Source organism: Callithrix jacchus, chromosome 17, assembly GCF_049354715.1.
Source record: "Callithrix jacchus isolate 240 chromosome 17, calJac240_pri, whole genome shotgun sequence".
Classification (NCBI taxonomy): Eukaryota; Metazoa; Chordata; class Mammalia; order Primates; family Cebidae; genus Callithrix; species Callithrix jacchus.
In genome coordinates, this window is record NC_133518.1 from 17,928,215 (window position 1) to 17,952,718 (window position 24,504).

General features: G+C 35.0%; 1 protein-coding gene across 20 annotated transcripts in view; it reads left to right on the forward strand.

The window, feature by feature from the left end:
* The window catches only part of MECOM (MDS1 and EVI1 complex locus), a 584,109-nt gene that overhangs the window by 553,613 nt on the left and 5,992 nt on the right, over window positions 1-24,504 (forward strand). For 11 of the 20 annotated variants that reach the window (XM_008983493.5, XM_002759402.6, XM_078353874.1 and 8 more), the window contains 7 exons: window positions 1,086-1,173; window positions 5,712-5,738; window positions 11,427-11,593; window positions 12,691-12,768; window positions 18,572-18,741; window positions 21,021-21,165; window positions 23,835-24,071. In XM_008983493.5, the coding sequence (XP_008981741.1) occupies window positions 1,086-1,173; window positions 5,712-5,738; window positions 11,427-11,593; window positions 12,691-12,768; window positions 18,572-18,741; window positions 21,021-21,165; window positions 23,835-24,071 (912 nt within the window). The remainder of the gene's footprint in view (window positions 1-1,085; window positions 1,174-5,711; window positions 5,739-11,426; window positions 11,594-12,690; window positions 12,769-18,571; window positions 18,742-21,020; window positions 21,166-23,834; window positions 24,072-24,504) is intronic. The other 9 variants (XM_008983496.4, XM_017965699.4, XM_078353873.1 and 6 more) reach the window with 1 other exon arrangement.

A 24,504-nucleotide genomic window follows, 5' to 3' on the forward strand; every position in this document is an offset into this window, starting at 1 on the left:
GTTGTCATTTTTACCGAACTCATGAAAGACCTAGAACCCAGTTTTAGTGTCAGACCTGGGTTGAAATCTCAGCCTTCTTGTGTCTTAAAAAAAAAAGAAAACAACAAACCAATAAAATGGATATAACATCACCTAGTTCAGTAAGTGAAATGGCGTATGCCACACATACATATCACATATATAATATCAATAAGTGGTAGCTATTTTATTCTGCCTTCAGAGTGCATGTATCTAAAAGTTTTTTTAAATACCAGGTTGGTAAAAGAAATTAATTCAATGAATTAATTCAACATAGGGATATTATTTCTCTATGTGCTTAATGCAAAATAGAATGGCAAACATTTCTAAAGCAGAAGTGATCTATAGGTAAGTTTATGTATTTCTCTCTATCTTCAGAAAGCTCCCCATCCTCTTTTCACCACACCCATCCTATCTGCCTGCCTTTTTTATCAGCAGTGGCATCCAAAGAGCATATATGTGCTCTCTTTTAACATTTATTATAATTTACATAAAATATTTATATATTAATATATTATGTTATATGTGTAAATATAAATACATATCGAGAGAGAGAAAACCTTGAAGAGTGGCTAGCAGTGTATGCTTGGAGACTCTCTTGGTATTATTGACAAATATGGAAGAAATAGAGTGCATATTTGGGAGAACACCTTCTTGGTAGAAAATGGCTCTAATATTCAGAATCAGTCTTGACCTCATGATTTCAAAAATCATCAAGTATTCTTGTCTACATTTGAAATGGAATGGTACTGAATTTGTGACAAATGCCTCTATTTTAGTGACTCTTCATTTTTCATCTTTTCTCATTATTCCTATTTTCATATTCCTATTCCTAGTCATTCAGTAGGGTTTTTTTTTTCCATTATAAATAGGTCCTTCTCTCCTTAAGCACCTAGAAGGGCCATGAGTAATCTCCAAGAACTAGACAGATGTCTTTATATTTTTATTAGTGTGCTTCCCAGAAACCTACCATTGGCTTTATTGTTAGCTGCTTTAAATGTGACTGATTATGTAGTGATTGATATGTGAGACTGATTCATCTCCAAAATCTAATTTTAACCTTTCAGAGTAGAGAAAAGAAAACTAACTGACCCACTTGAAGCTTTGAAAGAGAAATACTTGAGGCCTTCTCCAGGATTCTTGTTTCACCCACAAGTAAGTATTTTGGATTTGAGATTTCCAGCTTGTAAACTAACTTGTTGATCCTGAAAAGCAGGTGCAATGAAATGAAAGACATCTTGAGAACATTAGGATTTCCTATGACGCTGGTGTGGAAGAACACAGGAAATTCTAGCAGAATTAAAACCCACACTCTTTAAAGAAAAGTTAGTTAATATATGTGTAAAAATAACATGGTCTCAGTGTTAAATTATTGTCTGCTATTAACTGTCTATTGGGTTAAAGTGCATTTTGGAGTGAGCAGAACTCAGTTAAGAAAATAAATATCCAAGGTGTGTTTTGTGTGTCGTGGTTGCTGATACTGAGAAACAGATCATACAGTGACTCGTCCCAGATTCATGAAGGTCATTCTTGTTCTTTTAGAGCTTAGATAAAAACAGGAAATGAGTCTACCTGACAAGTTGTTACCATAGAGGGGGAAGGAATTTATCTAGAGACCAGTGAGCATTCCAGCAAAGTTCTGTAATTGCACAAGAATTCACCACAGTGTACAATGCTATTTGCAGAACAAAGTTGTGTTCATTTATCAAAATATATACAGTTTATCATTGTAAGTAAAATACAAAACAGCACTATCTCTAACTGGTTCATCCTAATGCCCTTATGCATTTAGTCCTTTAAAAAAATTGGTTTACCTATCAATCACCATCTGGAAAATCATATTGAAAGAACAAAATACAGTATGTAAGCATCTTGAATGTGGTTTCTTAATATAAATTTTATTTTATTTTTGTTTAAAGGATACAAGCTCTGGTCTTTCTAGATAGCAACATTTTAATGAAAATTCTTAAAAACAAAGTAAACTAATTTGTTCTGTTGCAATATGTTCAAACAAAAAATGATGGTTCTTTAATAAAATTGGGAGAAGTTTATGCAAGCTATCTTATGGAAAGCTATTAGGTAATTAAATTAATTAAACAAAAATTATGTGATCTGATTCTTTTTTCCTTTTCCTTTCAGTTACCTCTTTTACACTTTTTCCAAGTATCTTCCTAGAGTCCTGAATAAAGAGTATGAGAATTGTAACACAATCTCCTGGGTTAGTTGGATAAATCTACTATGGCTAAAGAGCTCTCACTCCCTTTCAAAATGAGATAATATATGGTTTAGCAGTACAAGTTTTAGAAACATTCCAGTTAGTATTGATTTTATATTGGAAGACTAAAGGATATTATTTACATAATTACTTTATGGAAAAGAAGTAAGTTCTTAAACAGTTAATGTTTATTATAACCTATGTTTTTTATTTGGACTGATCTAAATAGTACTTGTGAAGTTTCATAGACTAATGAACTGGAAAGTTGTACATATTTTGTGTCAGATATTGTACAAAAAGTACATCTCTCTTGATAGGTTCCTTTATAATTATAAATTGAGAATGTAATATTCATATATTCATTAATGTTATAATAATTACTGTAATATTACAGTACTCAAATTATTTTCATATTCTGATAATCTTTAAAATTTCATAAATAACCATTTCAAAATTGAGTGCTATGAGTACATGATAGAATGGAGAAAAACCAAACAGGGATTTGGTGTCTTTGAGCATCTTAGTCTACCTGCCTCTTAGTTTTCTTGTTTGTAAATGAGAGAGTTCGGTGTAAAGTTTCTATCCACTTTGAAATTCAAAGATTTTTTGCTAATGAAAGTAAATTTACCTGTTCATAAGATGGGCAGTTTTGTCAACCAGTAATTCTCTATGAATTTGCAGCCACGAGCAATATAGTAGGTATGTATTTTAAAATAAAATAATAAGAGAAAATATATTATATTTTAACATTCCCAAATTTAATTAAGGATCACAAAAGATGAGGCGTGTGTCCAGTGCTTCGAGCATAGCAGTCATTCCTCAGATCTTCATAAACATGCCTGTGGGAGCATAGTGGTGGTGTTTTTCTCCTACACCAGAATGTTACATCAGAATAAGGGACTCTCTATTGCTGCATGTTGCTATTAGAACAAGACCCAAGAGCGATGATCAAAATACTTAAAACTTGATGTGTCATAAATACTTACCAATCAGAATGGATTTCTGTCATTCTGGAGCAGGATACTGGAGGCTCTTGCTGCACCAGCTGCTAATGTCTCATCTGCTGGATAGTGGGACTATCTGAGGGGTGTTCGGAGAAGAGACCAGGAAAGCAGGGGAACATTCAGGGTGCTTAGGGCAAAGGCTATTTATCAACTACTATAGAAATATTTCGTTGTTTTTATAACCATCACGGCTGTTTTCGTGTGTCATGCTGTATACAGCTGGGATACAAGCTGGGATACAGGCGAGTTCTCCTCCTGTTCTATCAAGTCTTACCCTTCCCAGGGTAACTGGAAGAGTTGGCATTTATGTACACAACATATTTAGCATTGTGCTTGGCTTGTGGAACGACCTAAATGAGGAAGAGCTCTTATTAGTGGGTGCAAAAACGTTTTATTATGAATATAAATGGATGCTATTAAAACACCCTCCTCTCATCCCCTGCCCAATTTCTTTGCCAGGGCCATGCCATCTATCTAGGAGTACTTGAAAAGATACTTATTGTGTTCTTGGCATGACCTCAGTAGGGAGAAGTAAGGGTGGCACAGATCAAGGAGCCAAAACAGAATGACTTAGCTCTGTTCTCAGCGCTTGTCATGATTTCATAGCTAATGTGCTTGCATAAAGCTGTTTGTTGCTTCATTTTCCATGCAAGTACATTGGAGCAAATCACATGGACTCTCTTGGCTTCTGGATCTTCATTTCAAAATGGGAATAATATCTGCCCTATCTATTTCTTAGGGTTATTATAGAAATAAAGGGGGATCACATGCTCAATGTTTTAGGGAAAAGAAATAAGGATGCTTCATAGTGATATTCTCCTGGCAAGTCTGGTCTTACAATTCTTGTATATCTTTATAACGTTCCCAGCATGTCCCTTCTCAATCCATAATTCCTAGTCAGTGATAAGTGATTACCTCAGTAAATAAAAATTGACTGAATTGTATGGAAAGATTATTAGGCTGTATTATTGCCTTTTGTAACAATACATATTTTAAAAATTCTGCCAAAAATACTTAGAAGATGCATAAATACATACATCAAAATTAAAAGATAAATGCTGAGGGTCTAGAGTCTTCTCTTAGTTCAGTTCTTGAGGAATCATGTTTGCTCTGTCAGGTGAGGTGAGAACCTTCTAGCTTCTAGTTTTCTCTTACAAATAAGTCAGTTTACTCTAAGGGAGAAGTAAGCATTGTAGAGGCTTTCCCTGCATATGTGGTTGAAAATTATTTATGGTCTCTTGGTTTACACTATAATTTTGAGAAGGAGTTCAATGGCCACAGATAGGTAAGTGCGGGGAATGTTATTGTTGTGTGACCTCCGAATGTCCATTTTATTTTTTCCTATTTTGGACCCTTTGCCTTCACACCGATAGCTTGTGTGAACGTTCATGAAGTCACTTGGCAATTACAGAATTGTAAAAGTGGCTATTATTCCTTCGTTTGATTTTCCTATACTTTTAATATTATTTTTGATTGTTTGCACATTTTATTTCTGAATGTTTGGCTTTGAGTACATCTGCAACAATCTTTTACTTACATTTCTGTTCTTTCGTCATTCTTTTGTATTTTCTTCCTTTTAAATGGGCTGATTATCTGCTACTACATTCTAAGGAACTGCGGAGACAGTCTTTTCCCAAGTTATAATTTATACCTTGATGTGAAAAGTCACTTAAACATTCTGTCCTTCATCTTCTGTTTTGCTTTCAACAAGTATTTCTTATGGTTAGATTTCATCTGCAATCAAGCTTTCATCCTTTAAAAACTAAATATCTTCCTTATTAAAGATACCAAAACATATGTAAGCAAAATATATATCACTTTTGACCATGCAAAATGATATTTTTAAGCATATATAACCTTTGTGTCTCCTGGAAGAACTTCTAACCCACTCAAGTTTCCTCCAGTGAATCTTGTCACAAATTGTCATTAATAGCTAGATCTTTTTAGTTTTCCATTAACATTCTTAAGTGTTCTGACCTCTGATGGTCTGGGTCCTATATTAATAACAATCAAGTCGTGAATTTCCGAGTATATTATCCTTTTGCTATTCAGTAATTCATATTTGAGTAAATATCTTTTTTGTTATTAACATTATGAAAATGCAAGAGATTGGATTTTTACAGAAAATGGCTTAATGTTCAGTTATTAAATTATATTTAGGGATATTGTTTTATAGCAAGTACTAATTAATCAAAAGGGAAGCATCTGCTTTGTTGTAAGATTCGCTAATAGGTAGCATTTAGCTTTCTTGTAAAAACGAAATTTGATTCAAACATTTCATTTATGTAAATAGAGGAAATTCAGCAGTGTTATAAAATATTTAATTTTTATTTCCAAAGCTTTACTGAAGGTACAGTTACATGCTAAGCAAAAATTACTAATTTCGTACAAATGTCAATTTCTCAAAGGTTAGATTACAATAAAGATACCAACACGGAAGTAATTTTTTGTTTTTGTTTCAATTTTGCTCCCAGTTCCAACTGCCTGATCAGAGAACTTGGGTAAGTTTCCTACTTATATTTTTGACTAAAGTGATGTAACATTAAAAAGAATACAACTTACATTCTAAATTGCGGTACAGACATAAAGAATTCTGAACCTCTTTCCATTACATGATATGGCTCCAGCAGATAATTTCCCTGCTTTCTTAAGCTGCATTCTTTCAGTTATAATTGGGCATTTAGTGAGCTAGAAATTGTTTACAGAATGATTTTATTCGATAAATCTGATCCATTCCACATAATTATACCTTGATACAGAACTCTTTCTGGACACCTAGGAACACGCTGTTAAACGAGACTTCGAAATGGGTCACTAAATGAAAACAACCATTATTTAGCGGAGCCTGTATCAGCATGTAAAGATGCTTTTGATAAAGCCTTCCAAAGGATAAAACCTGAACTTGTGTGTAGATGCAGGCTGACATGGGAATTCACATCCATATATCCCAGGGCAGAAATTGGTTCCGGCTATTTGAAGATATAAAACTAAATGTTTACGAATCCATATGTAACTAGCGAATGGATCTTTTAGCATCTAGTCTCACTTCCTTGACTTTCAGTTACTATTTCCAGGTACAGCCAGTTTCAGTTAATAATATTAGGGGATAGCTTTATTTTTTTATTGTGGAAGCCATTCAGGATACAAAGAATACTGCTTATTTAGTTTTTACCCCCAGATAAAACTTGGTCAGTGGAAATAACATGTAGTTAAAAATATTCTCTAAGTATATGTGTTTTTGTTTCTCTTTTTCACTGAACATTATCCTGATTTCTGAAGAATGGGCAAAATCTTGGGATATAGTTCAGCTGTCCTTTTAATGTCATGAATAATTATATATAAATTTAGCTGAAGCATTTTAGCACTAACCTCTTTCCTCTATCTGATATTAGTTTTTCTTCATCAGAAATTCCTTCATTTTATCTCTTTTGTGAAATATATGAAATTGTGATTTTTCTCATTCTGATAGACTTTTAAGGTTTAACTTTATTTCAAAAGTATACAAGTATTAATGGAGAAAGAGGGAGAGAGAGATCAACCCACTAACAGGCAAAGTTGTGCAGTAGATGGGGTTGTTTTCTGATTATCCTGGCCTGTGTTTCCAGTATATTCCTCCTTTGGTTTTCCTGGTAGAGATCTGTCCTGAGTATTGTGCCTCGTGGTCCTCATCTTTTCTAAGGCACAGTATGACTTTGACAGTAGCTTTGTTGTTAGCTGCTTGAAGCTTAAGGTGTGGACCCCTATATACATGGCCAATGATTGTACCAACTTACAAAGGCAATGTAGACTTTAAGTTAAACTACCTTTTCCACAGTTTATACAACAGCATAGTGATTGCTATTGTAATGCTTTGAAACATTCCCATTCCATTGAGTCACAGGTTTTTCAGAGATGTGATTTACGTTTGTATTATAAAACATGTATTAGTAGGAAATATTAAAGATATATGCTTATAATTTTTAGTGGTTAAAAAAACCTCCATGTGAATTGTTTGTAACACAAAGGATACATGCTTGAGGGGATGGATAGTCCATTCTCCATGATATGATTATTTCACATTGTATGCCTGTATCAAAACATCTCATGTACCCCAAGATATATACACCTACAATATACCCACAAAAATAAAGAAAAAAACTAAGTGATTTCATAATTGTGACTGCTGAATGTGATGCATGGAGCGAGATAACCACAAAACAGGAATATTTAGTTCTCCTCCATATTACCATGATTTTGTGATTTCTCAAGATTTTCAAGTGAATAAATATAGAAACTACCAAATCTGCAAACTTTCCCATCATAAGTTATTGACGAAAAGTTAGTTATTTTGTGATAAAGTCATGTGTAATCTAGTTTGTAAAACATTAGGTCACATAATTCATGGTGTTGTTGGACATATCATTTCATATAATCAGATTGTCATTTTAATAGTTTTAATGAGAAACCTTTTTATGTCATCAATTATTAGCTGCCAGATAATAAATGTTAAACTAAATGCTTAGGACCCAGTTGATAATATCTTGCCTGCTGAAATGTTTTTAAAAATACTAACTTTATCTGAGTAGAGAGATAGCTACATTTTTTGTAGGAGCTAGGGAATTGTGTCTAAATATTAGTTTGCGTCAGTATAAAGTTAATAGCCTCTTGGGGACTGGAACAGGGTGAAATGACTTCCTCTTCCAGACATCTGGCTTCAGATAACATCGACTATTATATATGTAAATAAAAATTGCTGTTCCATAGGAAAAAAACTGTCATTTACTGATCTTAGATTACCCTATGACATTAATGGGTCATAGGGTAATAAAATATATGATCTGACTTTGATTTTCCTATTCTCAGCAAATTTCTTCTTCATAGTAGTACACATTGTCCTTTTCATTTTTTTCATAATTTAAAAATATATAGCTAGATTCTGTTCCATTTTTTTCCAATTTATCTTGATTTTTAAAATTTAAAATGAATGTCAAAACTTACTATTTCTCCTGGAAGAAGTATGTTACTTTTGGAGGAGGATCATGTGAGTCAGACCAGATAGCAAGAGAAAGTTGGGTTTTTGATCTGTACACTCAATAGAGCTCATATTAATCCAATACCTTAATCTAAGGTATTGACTAGGGCTGATGTTGGTCACAGAACTGCCAAGTTACCCCATCTAGCAGATGTCTGAGTCACTTCTGTTTATCTCAATGTGGAAACTTCTTCTTTTCAACTGAGGTCAAGTGCTATAAGAGCAAATATTAGGAAGATGAAGAGAAGGATTCAATGAAGGCTTTTATGTTGCTTCAGTGGTTGCTGGCTGGGCAGAAAATGTTTTGTATATGTGTGTTAATAGTTACCCTCAGCTTGCTTCCCATCTTCTTTCCCTCCCTTTCCCCACGCCAATTTAATCCTCTTTTCATTTGACACCAGAAGCCAGAGGTGGGGGCAGCTTGTAAGAGAGACACTTGTGTAACCCATATTCTTTTTCCTATTACCTTTAAGAATGTCATTATTTAGCCATCAAGCCTATAATATATTTTCTTGTTTCTTGATGGTTTTCCCAAATCGAAACAGTTTGAGGTAAAGTAATCACAGCGATCTTTCTTCAAAAGGAGCTAACTATTAGCAGCTACTAAAGTAAGACACATTTCTCAACAGCCAATTGCTCTCAGATAACTTGAAGGACTTGTAGTTTATGTGCACTGGAGATGAAAGCCGGGAATAATAGTCATGAGTAAGCTATTTTCCATATAAAAGGAAGCATGTTTTTAAAAGATGTTTTGTTGCAGGATTCTAAGTGTGTCAGCAGGATGGACACTCAAATGATTTAAAACCACTAGATAATGAAATTTTACCTAAATATTAAATGGATATAAATAAAACATTTGGAATCATTACCCATGCACTAACTGTTCATCCCAATAAATGTGTGTGATTATGACCCTTGCCCGTGCTTGTTACTAGTGCTAATCAGTTTGAAGGCCAGAGGTCATCTTTCACTGAGAAAATTTATTTCATGCCGGGTGGAATATCAAAATGATTTTCTACAAGGACCAATTAGAAGAAATACATGCAAATACAAAGAGTATCATAAAATATTTCTGGATTGATTTCTAATAAATAAATCCAAAGTAACACGGACATGCTAATGCTCTGTCTGGAAGGGAATAATAACCGTATTCTGTGGAGACAGAATTTCCTCCAACCTCTGTGAGCAGCAGCATCTTTCCATATCTCTGCCCTGTGATCAGTATGTGTCAAAATCCTTCATAGTGACAAATGTGCTGTCCACTTGCATCTGTGGAGAATGTTTTAGCAGCTGAGTGATTATGAATCAAACCCCTGAGCTTATAGCCCTTACTGCCTCCCAATGCGTTCACATTTGTCGTCTGACAAGTAAATGTATCTCGACTTTCCTCTGAGATTTTTTTGTACCGTGTTTGATGAAAGACATTTGGCAAATTGGCAGTGGTACCCTGTACATTGCAATTTGTAGCTAGCATTAGGAGTCTGGGCATGAAATGAGAGGGCAGGCTCCAGGATAAAGAGGGGAAAAAAAGAGAACTAACTAGAACATGAATAATCATTTGAAAAATCAAACACACAATATTCCTTTTGTATGAAGAGATCATATTCAGGCCATGCTGTTAAGATTTTGCTCTGCTTTAAGAAGCTGACAGTATTCTGTTCAGCTGTGTGTCCATTGAATATATGTTTTGTTAATTTTTCCTTCTGAGTAGGAAATGTTGCCTTTTATTTTTAACTTGAGCTCATAAATTAGGCCTTCATCTCTGTCTTCCCGTCTCATTAGCAAAAGGATAGTTTCTTGAGTTAACCAGTTGTTTGAACTTGCAGTTGTCATCTTGGTCCTTATGTGTCTCTGGTCTAGCATCCCAGCTCTTTGAGAATTTTATATAATGCCTACAGAACGCAAACACCTTTAAAAATAGCTTCTTGAGCTTTCTAATGGCATACTACTCTGAGAACCAAACAAATAAAGAGGGATTGATTTAACAAGATGGCCCGAAAATTTGTTTTTCTGCTTAAAAATTCAGTAATAAGGAGCTTCCAAATAAAATGTGAGCCCTGAGGAAACCCAGCATGTTGAGAGGGTCAAAGGAAAGGGGAGAGTCCCTCTAGCTGTGGAGTTTAAGTATGAAGCTAAGGCTGGGCACAGTAGCTTAGCTTATGCTTATAATCCCAGCACTTTGGGACACTGTATCAGGTGGAAGGATTGCTTGAGATCAGGAGTTCAAGACCAGCCTGAGCAACATAGTGAGGCTCCAACTCTACAAAAAATTTTTAAAAACAGTGATCAAGTCAACTTAAAAAGTAAATGCCATCCTCTGATTGTGACTCTCAAATAAGTGTGCAGGTGAACAAAAACTTGAAGATTATAAGCAACAAAAATTAGGTTGTTAGTGGGGAAGAATTAGGCAGGGATAATTTTCTTTCAAGAATGTTTCTCTAAAAGTGTGGTTACATAAACTGCTCCCCCTGTATTACAAGGTACATGTCAAGTTATGTTGTATGAAATTATATTAATATATGATGAACTGTCCTTTCAACTCAGTCTTTGTCTTTGATGAAATTAATATTTCATCGAAATTCTTTGTATATGATCCCACTTAAAACTATAGCATATCCAGACGTTAAAATAATGTAGTCTTAGGCAATACCCTCTCACACATTTAATTTTTTCTTTCTGAGTTACACACACTTGGCTTCAGCTGTAATGTTGTAACACTTTCTGTTCTTTTATGCTATCAGTTCTTTTCTTGGGACTGCATGGTTCTTATGGTTTTCATTACCTAGGCAAGGGGTATAGCAACTTCCCTATAAGTTCCATTATGCTAATGTCCATACCATGATACTAATGTTGTCCCTTAATCAAATAGAAGGTTAAATCTGCTCTATTAGCTCTCATATATTTCATTGTTCAGTTCATATCAGATTATGATAAAATGGCCTAACCAAGGTGTTATGCAAAAATTCACTCAGCATTTTATAAGCTTGGTTCTACTTGTGGTATTTCCTAAATAAATCAATTCTGTTGTTGTTTATTTGATACTGGGTTACTACAGACTCTTTCTACAACCCGTTGCAGATTTCATGCTTCCCTTTTTAATGATGTTCTTGGTTTGCCAGAGATTATTATAGAAGACAAGATGCCAAACGCTTCATGGTCTTGTGCTTTTACCTTTCAGATGTCAGCTATTGAAAACATGGCTGAAAAGCTAGAGAGCTTCAGTGCCCTAAAACCTGAGGCCAGTGAGCTCCTACAGTCAGTGCCCTCTATGTTCAACTTCAGAGCACCTCCCAATGCCCTTCCAGAGAACCTTCTGCGGAAGGGAAAGGAGCGCTATACCTGCAGGTAACTGCACAGTTAATTATGGCTGACTTTCCAGAAATCTCCCCTCTGATTTCAAAAGGCCCAGCTGTTTGTTTTGGAAATTATTCTTGATTAGATGATTAATAACCACCATGATAGATCTCAAGCACTTCAAAGTGTTCTTCATTTAGTGAAATATAAAAATAGTGCTTTTTAAAAAATTATTAAATGAGAATTTTAACACAGGCCATTTGGTTGTGATAAATGATGTTGGAAGCAGTCCAAATACTATCTACTTGTCTCACTTTGATATTTATGAATTTTCTTTCACAATTAATTATTTTCATCTAAAGGTACACTACTACTGTCCTCAAGCATATATTTATTAATTGTCATGGCATTGAAGAATAAGGCCATTAGTTAAAGACAAATAAGGTCCATAAGTGAGTAAAACTAGTTAGTAAATTTTCTGTTACTCATCAGTAGTAAAGCTTGTTTTATGTTTCTGGCTTTGTGTGTGATTTTTTTTTTTTTTGCTAAATAAATTATGCTTATTATTTCTGAATCATCTTTAGAAATTTGTAGTATCTGACTCAGGCATATCACTTATCTGCTCTTTGAAATATATGACACTTTCCAGAAAAGAAAGCTTTCATGGGTACATGCCCTGATGGATGAAGTCTCAGGGTTTTGTCGATCTGGTAACACTCTATGTATAGGAAGTTACCACTGTGGCTAACATGTAAAATGAGTTGAAACATTTGAAGTCTGTTTACATCAACCCAGAATTACAAACTTGAATCATATTTTTATCCCCTTGTCTGGTTCACCTTTGCGAATGTAAAAATATCAAGTTAATAAGCGAGATGTGTAGGAGCAATCAAAACTAAAGTCTATTTTCATAAATTGCTCACTTATACTTGAACACATTCAACCAGATCTTATCATACAGTCTTTATTTGTAGAGTTATTCATATTAATATCTGTAATATGGCTTCATTGCAAATTTTAAATATCAAAGAGATGTGTGTTCCATGCAAGATTAATTGAATCAGGAGTAAACATCTGGCTGCTGTGTGGCTTGAGTGAAATATAGTCAACTGTGCTGACTTTCTCTTATAAACATCTTTTCATAACAGATACTGTGGCAAGATTTTCCCAAGGTCTGCAAACCTAACACGGCACTTGAGAACCCACACAGGAGAGCAACCTTACAGGTTTGACAATGATATCTGCTAAACATCTTGATAAATATTATAAGAGTTAAAGAGGGTTCGTGAACACAATTTCGAAGCAGGCTATTTTATGCATGTCTGAATATATGTCTATTCAAATTTGAGTCAAGAAAGGGTTGACTAATGGCTAGGATTAGAATTAGAAGAGTTCTGGTTTCTTTAATCAAGGCTTCCCACCTCTCAGTTTAAAAGTTCCAGCACAGTGTCTAGTACAGAATAAGTACTTAAGAAATAGTAGCCATTTTAAAAATTATTTTTTATTATTGTTGTGTTCTCTTTTCTCAATAATTAAGACTATCTTAACTGACAAAAAGCATAACATTGCAGCCTTGGTTTTTCAAGCCTCACATTTCTGCTAGGAGTTGACAATCCATATGTACTTTGTTTCCCCAGCACAGCAATGTCATTTTCCACAGGTTCCAATGGGAAGTTTAAGGAATAGATTTTAGGCTGGGCACTGTGGCTCATGCCTGCAATCCCAGCACTTTGGGAGGCTGAGGCAGGTAGATCACTTGAGGACAGGAGTTTGTGATCAGCCTGGCCAATGTGATGAAATCTTGTCTCTACTAAAAATACAAAAATTTGTGGGGTGTGGTCGCCTGCAACTGTAGTCCCAGCTACTTGGGAGGCCGAGGCAGGAGAATTGCTTGAACCCAGGAGGCGGAGGTTGCAGTGAGCCAAGATCACATCACTGCAGTTCAGCCTGGGCAACAAGTGAGACTCCATCTCAAAAAAAAAAAAAAAAAATAGATTTTAAACCTGGGGAAGTCGTCAGGGGAGAAGAAAATGTGAAACTAGAGGTATAACATATAAAATATGTTATAGAAAAAAGGGTAATTTTATCAATAACTTTCTAATTTAATGTAGTCTTAGGCAATACCCTCTTACATATGTAATTTTTAAAATTACCTCTTAGCTTATTCTGTTACATGCCCAGATCAGCCATATCACACATTGAACACATCTAATTTTAATGTTGTTTATGAAAGATTGAAAATAAACATTTCTCCTTCCAATTTTAAAATATAGCCTACATTATTTAATGTTCAATGCCTTGCACACAGTATTAGGTACTCACAAATATTTCTTCAAAAAATGAATATTATGTAACTTAAGTAATATAACGTCATTCTCCTTTGAAATTCTTATTTATTATTTGTATATAAAATTATTTTTTTCCTGAGTGCACACTTTTTCCATTAAAATAAAAAAGTAAATTATTTATCATATTTCAAAAAATTTTTTAAACAGTGAAATAAGAAAATGGGTAGACGCATGGCCATTTGAGGATAATTGAAATTTTAGGAGAAAGATGGAGGGAGTTAAACTTAGAACATCAGTGTTTTCTCAGATTCCTTGCTTTCCTGCAATCACTAATCATAAGTTATATGTTTCCACTTTATACATGATAGAATGCACTTGATATCACAGGTTTCACAGAAATATAATAATGGGAAGATTTAGGTGATTTCTCCTTTTGAAAAAATTCTATTACCAGAAATTTTGCTTAAGTGGAAGGAAAGGTTTCCACTTTCATGTTTTGGTATGGCAAGAGTACTGGAAACTATGTTATCATGTTCATTTTACTCTTTGTACTTGAATTCAATGGTTTTATCCTACCCAATAATGGTGCTATCACTGTACATATATGTATTTTTAAACCACAAATCAGAATTTTGTTATAGCTGGAGATCTTAAACAGTTATTTGTCCAGCCCCTGTAAGTGAGGAAAGTTGAAGAACCTGTTTTTGTTTTCCTTGCATGAGAACTCCAATGAACAGTGTAGAAAAAATGAGGAAAACAAAATGACAATTAGGACACCACAGTAATAATTGCTGCAAGCAAGATCAATTGAATGTTAAAATAAGTGAATGTAGTGAACTAGATAAAGTATAGTTTATAGTTTAATTAATGTATCATTGTTGGTTTAATAGTGGTGATGAATGTGCACGGAAGACATTAACAATAGGGGAAAATGGGTACTATGTACTGTCTTTGCAACCTTTCTGTAAATCTAAAACTCTCCTCAAAAGGAAAGTTTATTTAGGCCAGGTGTGGTGGCTCATCCCTACAATCCCAGCACTTTGAGAGACTGAGGCAGGAGGACCACTAGGAGTTCAAGACCAGCTTGGGCAGCATAGAGAGACCCCATCTCCAGAAAAAGAAAAGTTTATTTAAAAAATGAAAATTTAGTTAGTGAAGGTTTAAGGAGTAACAGGATATTTGCATAGCCCCAAACTATCTTCTGCAAACTATTTGTTAATTACAAAGAGAAAAAGTAGTAACCTTATAGTGGAGAATCCTGGCAGATACTACCTTATCCAAAGGATCAGGGTTAACAACGCCAAGAGGTAGACATGCCAGCATCATGTTCCTTTGATGGGAGGCACTGAGAAGGCATATTGCCTCTGTGATATGTTTTCCACCAAATTTATAACCTCAGTCTAATAATGAGGAAATATTGGACCAACCCAAATTGAAGGAAATTCTATCAAATTCTCAATCGGTACTATTCAAAAGTGTCAGGGCATTTAAAGGCAAGGAAAGACTGAGGAACTTTCAGAGACTGTAGGAAAAGGAAGGAGACATGACAGCTAAACGCAACATGGGATCCTCGGTCAGATCCTGTGACAGAAAAAGAATGCTGGAGAAAACTGGTGATATTCACATGACGTGTGTATTTAGTATGATTGTTTCAGTATTAGTTTCCCAGTTTTGATAAATGTTAGGTAAGATGTTAACATTGAGAGAACCGAGGTGAAGGGTATATGGGAACTTTTTGTACTGTCTTTGCAACTCTTCTGTAAGTCTAAAACTATTTCAGAAAGTAAGATATAAAGAAATTAATTAAAATGGTATGTAAATGATGCACAAATTAGGTCTGCTTCCTGTGGCTGACCAGTGCCTTCTGGAAAGTCTTATTAGGTTTTAATACTTTATGTAGTAAAAGTTAAACATAAACATGGTCCCTATGTAGAAAATCATCTCTTCAGAAAGATGAATATCAGTAGACCACAAGCTTCTTGACAGCAGAATCCACGTTTTTGTTTTGTTTTTTTTAATAGACACTAAGTCTCACTCTGTTGCTCAGGCTCGTACTGAACTCCCAGCTTCAAGCAATTCTACCGCCTCACCTCCTGGTTATTGGCAGGAGGAGCAATTATAGGCAGGTGCCACTATGCCCAGCAGAATCCGTATCTTATTCATCTCTGTGTTCAATATCCTTGATGAATCAGCCCCCCCACCCCCACCCTTTTTTTTTTTTGAGATGGACCTGGTCTTGTTGACCAGGTTGGAGTGCGGTGATGCAATCTCAGCTCACCACAACCTCCACCTCTCAGGTTCAAGCGATTCTCCTGCCTCAGCCTCCTGAGTAGCTGAGATTACAGGCATGCGTCACCATGCCTAACTAACTTTTTGTATTTTTAGTAGAGATGGGCTTTTTCCATGTTGGGCAGGCTGGTCTTGAACTCCCAACCTCAGGTGGTCCACCCACGTTGGCCTCCCAAAGTCTGGGATTACAGGTGTCAGCCACCACACCTATCCCAGCCTCTCCATTTTATGAATGAAAAAATTTAGATTTACAGATGCTAATTGCTTTCTGCAAAGTCTGGTACTAATAGAGCCACGATTAAAACCCAGGCCCAGAGCTCTCACTTTAGCATTTTTATTTTATATCATGATCTCAGAGGCACGTCTGACCTCCGTATCTACGTCTGATAACTAGGAAGGCTTATACTGCCCATGACTGTGGTATGTGTTCATTTTAAGAATTTCTAAAACTTGGGCTCTTATTTGAGTCGTGTAGAAGGAAACGAGTTTTTATTTAGGACATTCTTCTTCTGGCCAAGACTTTAGCAGAGGAGAGATAGAAAGTAGCAACTGATCGTTGGTTAGAGCATGCCTGTTTAGACTTGAAAAGATGATGCTTACTTGATTTGGAAAAGACCCTTTGCATGCAAGCAGAAAATTAGAAGCATGTCAGAAATATAATCTCTCTTCCTCATGATTTGTGTAGAAAGTATTTTGGGTGAAAAACTTTTTAAAAAGTGTTTCATGGGAGTATGTTTACTCTAACAGGGTTTTCTAGGTTATTTCGCTAAGCACAGAATAAATTGTGCTAAACATAGCATAGTTCTCACTGCAATGGGCCTTGCAGGTAAACAGTTATTGCAGAGAAAGTCATAACTTTATGTGCATTAAAAAAAACCAGAGGCTAAAATATTACCACTACCATAATGTGGGGTTTCACACATTTTTTATTAATATTGTAAGTGAGGAAAGTTGAAGAACCTTATGATGCCAGAACAGTTTTTTAAGAGGGAAAAATTAAATCAGTACTTGTGTTGGTTTATTGATACTACGCCAAAGTAACTAGTTGAACAGATTATTTTTCCTACTGAACTGACTAGACTTCTGGCATCATGTAAGGACAGCCACAGAAGCCCAAGAACTCTAGTGGAATGGGATGATTTCTGCTTTAGAGCACTTGAACCACTAACTCTGCATTCAGAAGTGGGAGGAGGAGGGCCCTTCACACATGGAAGGATGAAATACGAATGTGTGTCTCCTAAGATTGAAGTTTTCATTTAAAAGTGGTTTGTCTCAAGACTGTAATCCCAGCACTTTGGGATGCTGAGGTGGGTGGATCACTTGAGGTCAAGATTTCAAGACCAGCCTGACCAACATGGTGAAACTCTGTCTCTACAAAAATACAAAAATTAGCCGGGCATGGTGGCATATGCCTGTAATCCCAGCTACTCGGGAGAATGAGGCAGGAGAACCCATGAGGTAGTGGTTGAACCCATGAGGTAGTGGTTGCAGTGAGCCAAGATCATGCCACTGAAAATGACAGAGGACAATAACCTTATCAATTATAAAACCCATTTTCTTCTTCACCGATGACAGCTGGGGTAAGGGGGTCTTACATTTTTATATTTCCATTTTATGATTAAAAGGAAACTTTAAAAATATTTTATGATTTTTTTATCACATGGAAGACAGAAACAATTAACCAACTAATAATACATGCTTTCATGAAAAAGTAACCTGGTTCAAAACCGTTACAGACTCTTTCAGAAAAAGAGAAATAAAAAATAGGGGAAAATAGGGAGATAAATGAAAGACTTTTGCTTTTATTCCAAAAGAGAACTTAGTGGCATTATTATTTTCTTTTGTAATAGTTTAAAGATTAATAAAGAAAAGGCTTTTGGGGGTCCTAATCACTACAGATTACGGTAGCTGATTCTTTGGTATCACACTAAGTTATTCACATTGTCTTAGTTTCAAAGACCTAGAATTTTCATTGCTATTTTGAAACTGATAAAGAAATTTTCTTTAGGATTAGCAATTTCCTAAGAATTATAATTTTCAATTAAAAGGTGATATTTTTATTGTATTTGAAAACTGTATGAATGTTTTATGTTCGTTAACAAAAAATTTAATAGTATTGTCCTAAGCAGGTGATGAAACAATACTATTGTTCCTCGATGTGCTTTATTTTATGAGCTTTACTTAAAGTACTGGTACTAATTACTGTAATGAATTTGGGAGCAGCCAAATCACCAATGTTTTATTATGGTTTTTGAAAAAGTCATAAAAGTCTTTAAAGCAATTCTGTTGGACTTGAAATCTTAACTGTGTGAATAGCATTCTCCCTGTACCTTTTCTTTAAAATGTTGTTTTCTTTAAAATGAGTGGTGATGATTTTTGATAGCTGGCTAGCTAGTCTTGAGAGATACCTTTTAATGTGCTTGCAAATATTTTCTCTTTGCTTATTTTTCAGATGCAAATACTGTGACAGATCATTTAGTATATCTTCTAACTTGCAGAGGCATGTTCGAAACATTCACAATAAAGAGAAGCCATTTAAGTGTCACTTATGTGATAGGTGTTTTGGTCAACAAACCAATTTAGACAGACACCTAAAGAAACATGAGAATGGGAACATGTCTGGTATGTAATAAATTGTGTTACAAGACAAAGATGATTTCTTTTTCAACTGTAAAAGATAATAAGATAATGTGATCTTTCTTTGTTTTTTCCACTTTTGACGCCAAAATCGAATCTTACTGTAAAAATACCCAGCAAGTTCTTGTTGAGATTTTAGAATCATGTGAACAATGTGATCACTGATTAATTTATAATTCAGTGGCCTTATTTGGAGCATGTTTTTATCTTCCTGAATTGATGTTAATGGGAAATTTTAAGCAAAGAGGACAATGACCTGAACTCGCAGGAGACTTACGAAACAAGATTCCCTAAATTGCAGGGGACAGTCTTTTCACCTGTTGGCACAGAATGTGGCCCCTGGGCATGGCAAAATTTTTAGAGTGGCAACCCCAGAATGTCACTTTCTGAATATTAATTTAGAAAGTGTAGCTGCTTTTGTAGTAGGCCTGCAGTTCAGAGAACCTCTATTGGTAATTTTGGTTAAGACTGTCGACGTGATCAGAGCAACTCATAGCAAATGATAGTGACGCTTTGTTTTAGTCACACAGTCTTATATAAAATTAAGTTAAAAGTAACTGCCGTAAAACTAGCTTTTTCTTAATTGGGACTTTGCCAGCACATATTTAGCAGAAGGGATTGTAGGTTTTCTAGTCTTCGGCCTCTAATAGTTAGATAATAAGTCATGAACTAACATTTGCCAGCTGGCATATGTGTGCAGAGCCAACCTGTGCAGTCACAGTTTGTCTCAGAGAATGAAGGTTATGCTTTGGGAGTAGGGGAGAAGAGATATGGAGTTCAGGAAAAAAGATTTAAGAATAGAAAAAAGTTGGATTAATACAGACTAGTAGTCTTTATTTAAGGAATTTTTTATTAATCTTTCTTCTACTATAAAAGCGCACTGTTTATGATCTTGTCTGATTACTACTTAAAAGTATATACTATTCATCTTCTTCAAAGTTAACAATTTAATGATCGCAGTATTAAAATATTAGATTTGAGGTATGCACAGAAGTATAATCCAATATGCAAAACTGGCCACCCATCTAACTGGGTGCACCCTTATAGCATACAACTATAATTTTCTTATCAAAGTTATTTTAAGGAAAAAAGTTAAAAATGTAACACGTCAAGGTTAATACTTGTTGACCTAGATTATAACCTCTTTTAGCTGAGGGAGTGTTCTAACCTCTTGTTTTTGTCATATAGACTATTGTGATGAACTATTAAATTATAGACACTTTGTGGGCAAGATAAACAACAGAAGCTAATGTTAGTGTAAAGCTCAACCACATATAAAGTACTTATAGTTGTTTAAGTTTAGGTAAGCTTAATGCCAATCCTGTGATACAGGTTTTGTAAGTCTCGTCTTTCATGGGCGAGGAAGTGGAAGATCATTCTGTAATCAGCAGATCTAATATTGTCCTTTTTTTAAAAAAAAAAAATCCTTTTGTGAGATGGAGTCTCACTCTTGTCACCCAGGCTGGAGTGCAGTGGCACAATCTCGGCTTACTGCAACCTCCCAGGTTCAACCAATTCTCCTGCCTCAGCCTCCTGAGAAGCTGAGGTTACAGGCACCTGCCACCATGCCCGGCTAACTTTTGTACTTTTAGCAGAGACGGAGTTTTGCTGTGTTGGCCAGGCTGGTCTCAAACTCCTGATCTCAGGTGATCCGCCCACCTTTGCCTCCCAAAGTGCTGGGATTACAGGCGTGAGCCATCACGCCCGGCCCTATTGTCCTCTTAATACTGTACCAGCCCCTGGACTAGAGTGTTCTGAGTCAACCCACAGCTTCGCCCGGAAAACCAGGATGTAGAATTTTCAGTGTGCCTTTAATCTGTATTTTGTTTTATGCTTTAGCACAGCAGCAGCAGAAAACAAAACAGGACAAAACATATTGACTGCAACCAAGACGTCATATACAGTGTCTTATGGCAGGACCTATTTAAGACTTGTTTATAATTTGTGTCACCCTAAATTCTCATTATATTAATACAAACGTTACCATGTCACAATAGAGGTAAGGAAAAACTAGTGAGAGAAGCGACTTCTTTGTGAGACTGTACTTCATAATTTCAATGGTTCAATATATTCCCAAAGGACTGTCATGGGCATGTGTATTATGGTAAATTGGGGAGGCACTGACCTCCTAAAGTTAACATTATTAATATTCATAGGGCATGTTTTAAGAAACAACAGTTCTCAACTTCATAAGGAGTGCGTTTCCAAATAAGTTACTAGATAAACAGTAATCATTGTCATCAAAGACTTTCTGCTCTACACAGGTACAGCAACATCGTCGCCTCATTCTGAACTGGAAAGTACAGGTGCGATTCTGGATGACAAAGAAGATGCTTACTTCACAGAAATTCGAAATTTCATTGGGAATAGCAACCATGGTGGCCAGTCTCCCAGGAATGTGGAAGAGAGGTAAAGCTGTTTTTTAACTTTTTAAACTCTGTGATGACTGAAGTGAACATGTTTTCAAATATATTTGCTATGCTCACTTTTGTGGCACTACTATTCCTTCAGTCACCGATGCTGGTATATATTTAGTACATACTAAATACCACATGTGCTTCCACGCATTTTACATGTATTAATTAATTTACTTTCATGATAACCCGTGAGATCGCCACTGTAGTTTTAGCAGTGATGGAATGGAGACATTGAAGCTTAAACCATTGTGTCAGAGGTCACTTAAGAAATCAGTGGGATTCAACCTGAGCCGTCTGGCTCCAGAGCCCAGAATTTTACCAGCATTTAGCTATTTGATAGCTAAATAGAATCTGTTAACAAAACTTTAGAAGTAGAAGAGAAAGCCACTGCAGAGATTCAGTTGAATCACTGATCAATAGAGGTTACTATTATACATCATAAATTATATATATATCACAGATAATATGCAATTCTATATATATATGCATACATATATTACACATATTATATATACATTTATGTATGAAATACCCATGGAGTTTCCCCCAAATAACTTTTACATGGAAATCTTTTTAGTCTTCTTAATATTCTATTGCTATTTTGTGTCTTCTTCAGTGACTATACATTTAGTTCTGGTCTGTTTGTTTCAGTGGACATGACCATCCTTATTTTTAGTGACCTGATGCACTGGCTCCCTTTTGTCATCACCAACATTGAGCATGAAAAGCTTAATTTATTTTTTAAAAAGCTTTTAATGCTGTTAATAATAATACTTAATGCTTACTCAGCACTTCACCTTGCATGTGAAGTTAATAAATACTATTTCACCAAAACTACTGGAGTTAATTTTTCTTATCTGTAAGCTATAATTAAATACAGTGACTTATTAAATTAGGATGCTACATTGTAAATTAAAAAATAACATGAAATTAGTTAAAAGTTCAATTATTTTTCATCATACAAGTATTATTGGATTAGTGTCCTCTGTTTTTGATGTTACTGAAAGTCAAAATTAATTAATTTCTTCAAAGCAAGCTTCAAATAAACATTTTTTACTAAAATAACATAAAAATATATGACTACTCTGTTCTTCAACTTGTATAAAAGTGTATCTAAGAAAAACAAGAAAAAGACCCTTCCAGTCTCTGAGAAGTCTGATAACTACACCAGTGTGCAGTTGTATGTATCTTTCTGTTACCTTGTCCGTGTGTGTGCGTGTGTGTGTGTGTGTGTGTGTTTGTGTGTGAGATCTGTCTGTCTGTGAAAGGGAGAGAGGAAGCAGATGATCAGAAGGACAAAGTAGTAAGAACAAGCAAGAAACAGAAACAACCTTACACTTTGATAACGATATTTACATGATGCAAATAAGAGCTATTGAACAAAACACACCGTTTGGGCTCTGAGATGCCCATTCAGATTTTCTAGCCTTTAATTGGTAATTTGTGAGCCTGTATAGCTGCAACATCTGGCTTCAACATGTCTAAACAGCAAAGAAGTAAGAAGGCTGAGTCATCTAAGTTTTTCTCCTGAACTCCTATCAGGCTACTTTTGATAAATAATTTATTCCCTGTAAATTGCCACATTTGGAAGCTTAATTAACAAATAGATTTTCTTAATTGTGTTGGCTTTTGTTACTTTTGATTTTCACCCATACAGTCTTTTGTTCTTTTACCTTTTTTTTCATTTTTTTAAATGAAAATTTTAATCCACTCATGAAAGCAAGTTGACAGTGTATTTGTAAACTAATTTATGTCTGTACAAAAGATGTTTTCACCATTCTTTGATAAAAAAAGGTTAAGAGATTGTTTGTATTAAAAGCTTAATAATGATACAACTTTTTCTGGTCCAATGGATTTTTACTATGTGTGTTTATCAAATCCAAGATTATTTTATTTAATTTTTTAATCCTGGGATGTCTGAATATTAAATTATACTCATTTTTGTTATGTGAAAAGGTGATGAGGGTACACTATTGATAAATGAACTTTTTTCACCCTGGTGTTTTCCTGAAACAGAAGGAACTATTTCACGTTCTGACTGTAAAAAATAATTTGAAAATTGTACAAATAAGTGAGCTCTCAACTCCTTCCAAATTTAGGTAGAGTGGCCAGGTGGAATATACCACAAACGTCTGCTAGCATCAGTAAATACCAGTTGTTTCTTGGCAACTACCTTAACATTGTCTTTGAACTTTAAGATTCACTTTAGCATGTGTATTGAAGCTATTGCCCATGAGTGATCTGAGTTTCCCAGAAATCTGTTATTTTAAATGGGGGGTACTTAAATGGCAATTAGGTAAATTGTGCAGAGAACATATTTATGTGCCTTTTAATGTGATATATATAGCAATATAAATTATCCAGCAAAGTCTGATAAGGAATACGAGACTGTGATTGTTTTTCTGGCCTGCCAGAGGCTTCATTTATAATCTGAGCAATCATACAATTATTTTTTTCTTTATCTTCCCATTTGTGAAATCACATCATTTTTCCATGGTTGACAGTGAGCACAAACAACAAAAATTTCCTGTGTAAGTGTTGAAAATCTAAACTGTTGTTGGGAAGGCATAATAAAGAAACAAATCACAGTTTCAATAATGAAACCAACAATTGGACATTGTCGTTGTTGTTTTAATTTTAATTTTCTTATGCTTTTGAAAGAATGAATGGCAGTCACTTTAAGGATGAAAAGGCTTTGGTGACTAGTCACAATTCAGACTTACTGGATGATGAAGAAGTTGAAGATGAGGTGTTGTTAGATGAGGAGGACGAGGATAATGATATTACTGGAAAAACAGGAAAGGAACCAGTGACAAGTAATTTACATGAAGGAAACCCTGAGGATGACTATGAGGACACCAGTACCCTGGAGATGAGTTGCAAGACATCCCCAGTGAGGTGGGTACCTTGGGTGACTTTAGAAACTAAGCAAGAGTACATCCACATACGGTTGCAGCTCCTCCTGTGATAAGCAATTTGTGAGTAATAAATCATAAAAGTTAAATTTGAAGTAGGCATACTCAGTGGATCAGTTTTAAACAGATGAAAATAAAGTGGTCATCAACACAATCCAAAAGCATATAAATGCATCAGGCTTTGTGCAACTCTAGTAACCTGAGGTGGGAGAGATAAAATGAAAATTACATAAGTACACAATCATTTATTGTTAGTCTCTATTTGTAAAACACAAATAGAGATTTTGACATTGTCTAATTTATGTAATAATCTGGTATGATCATCAGTTAAATATAATTGAGATAAGTTTCACTTCATGACATATATATGTGATCTATATAGATGATAACTTTTTAAATGAAAAGAACCCAGCAGT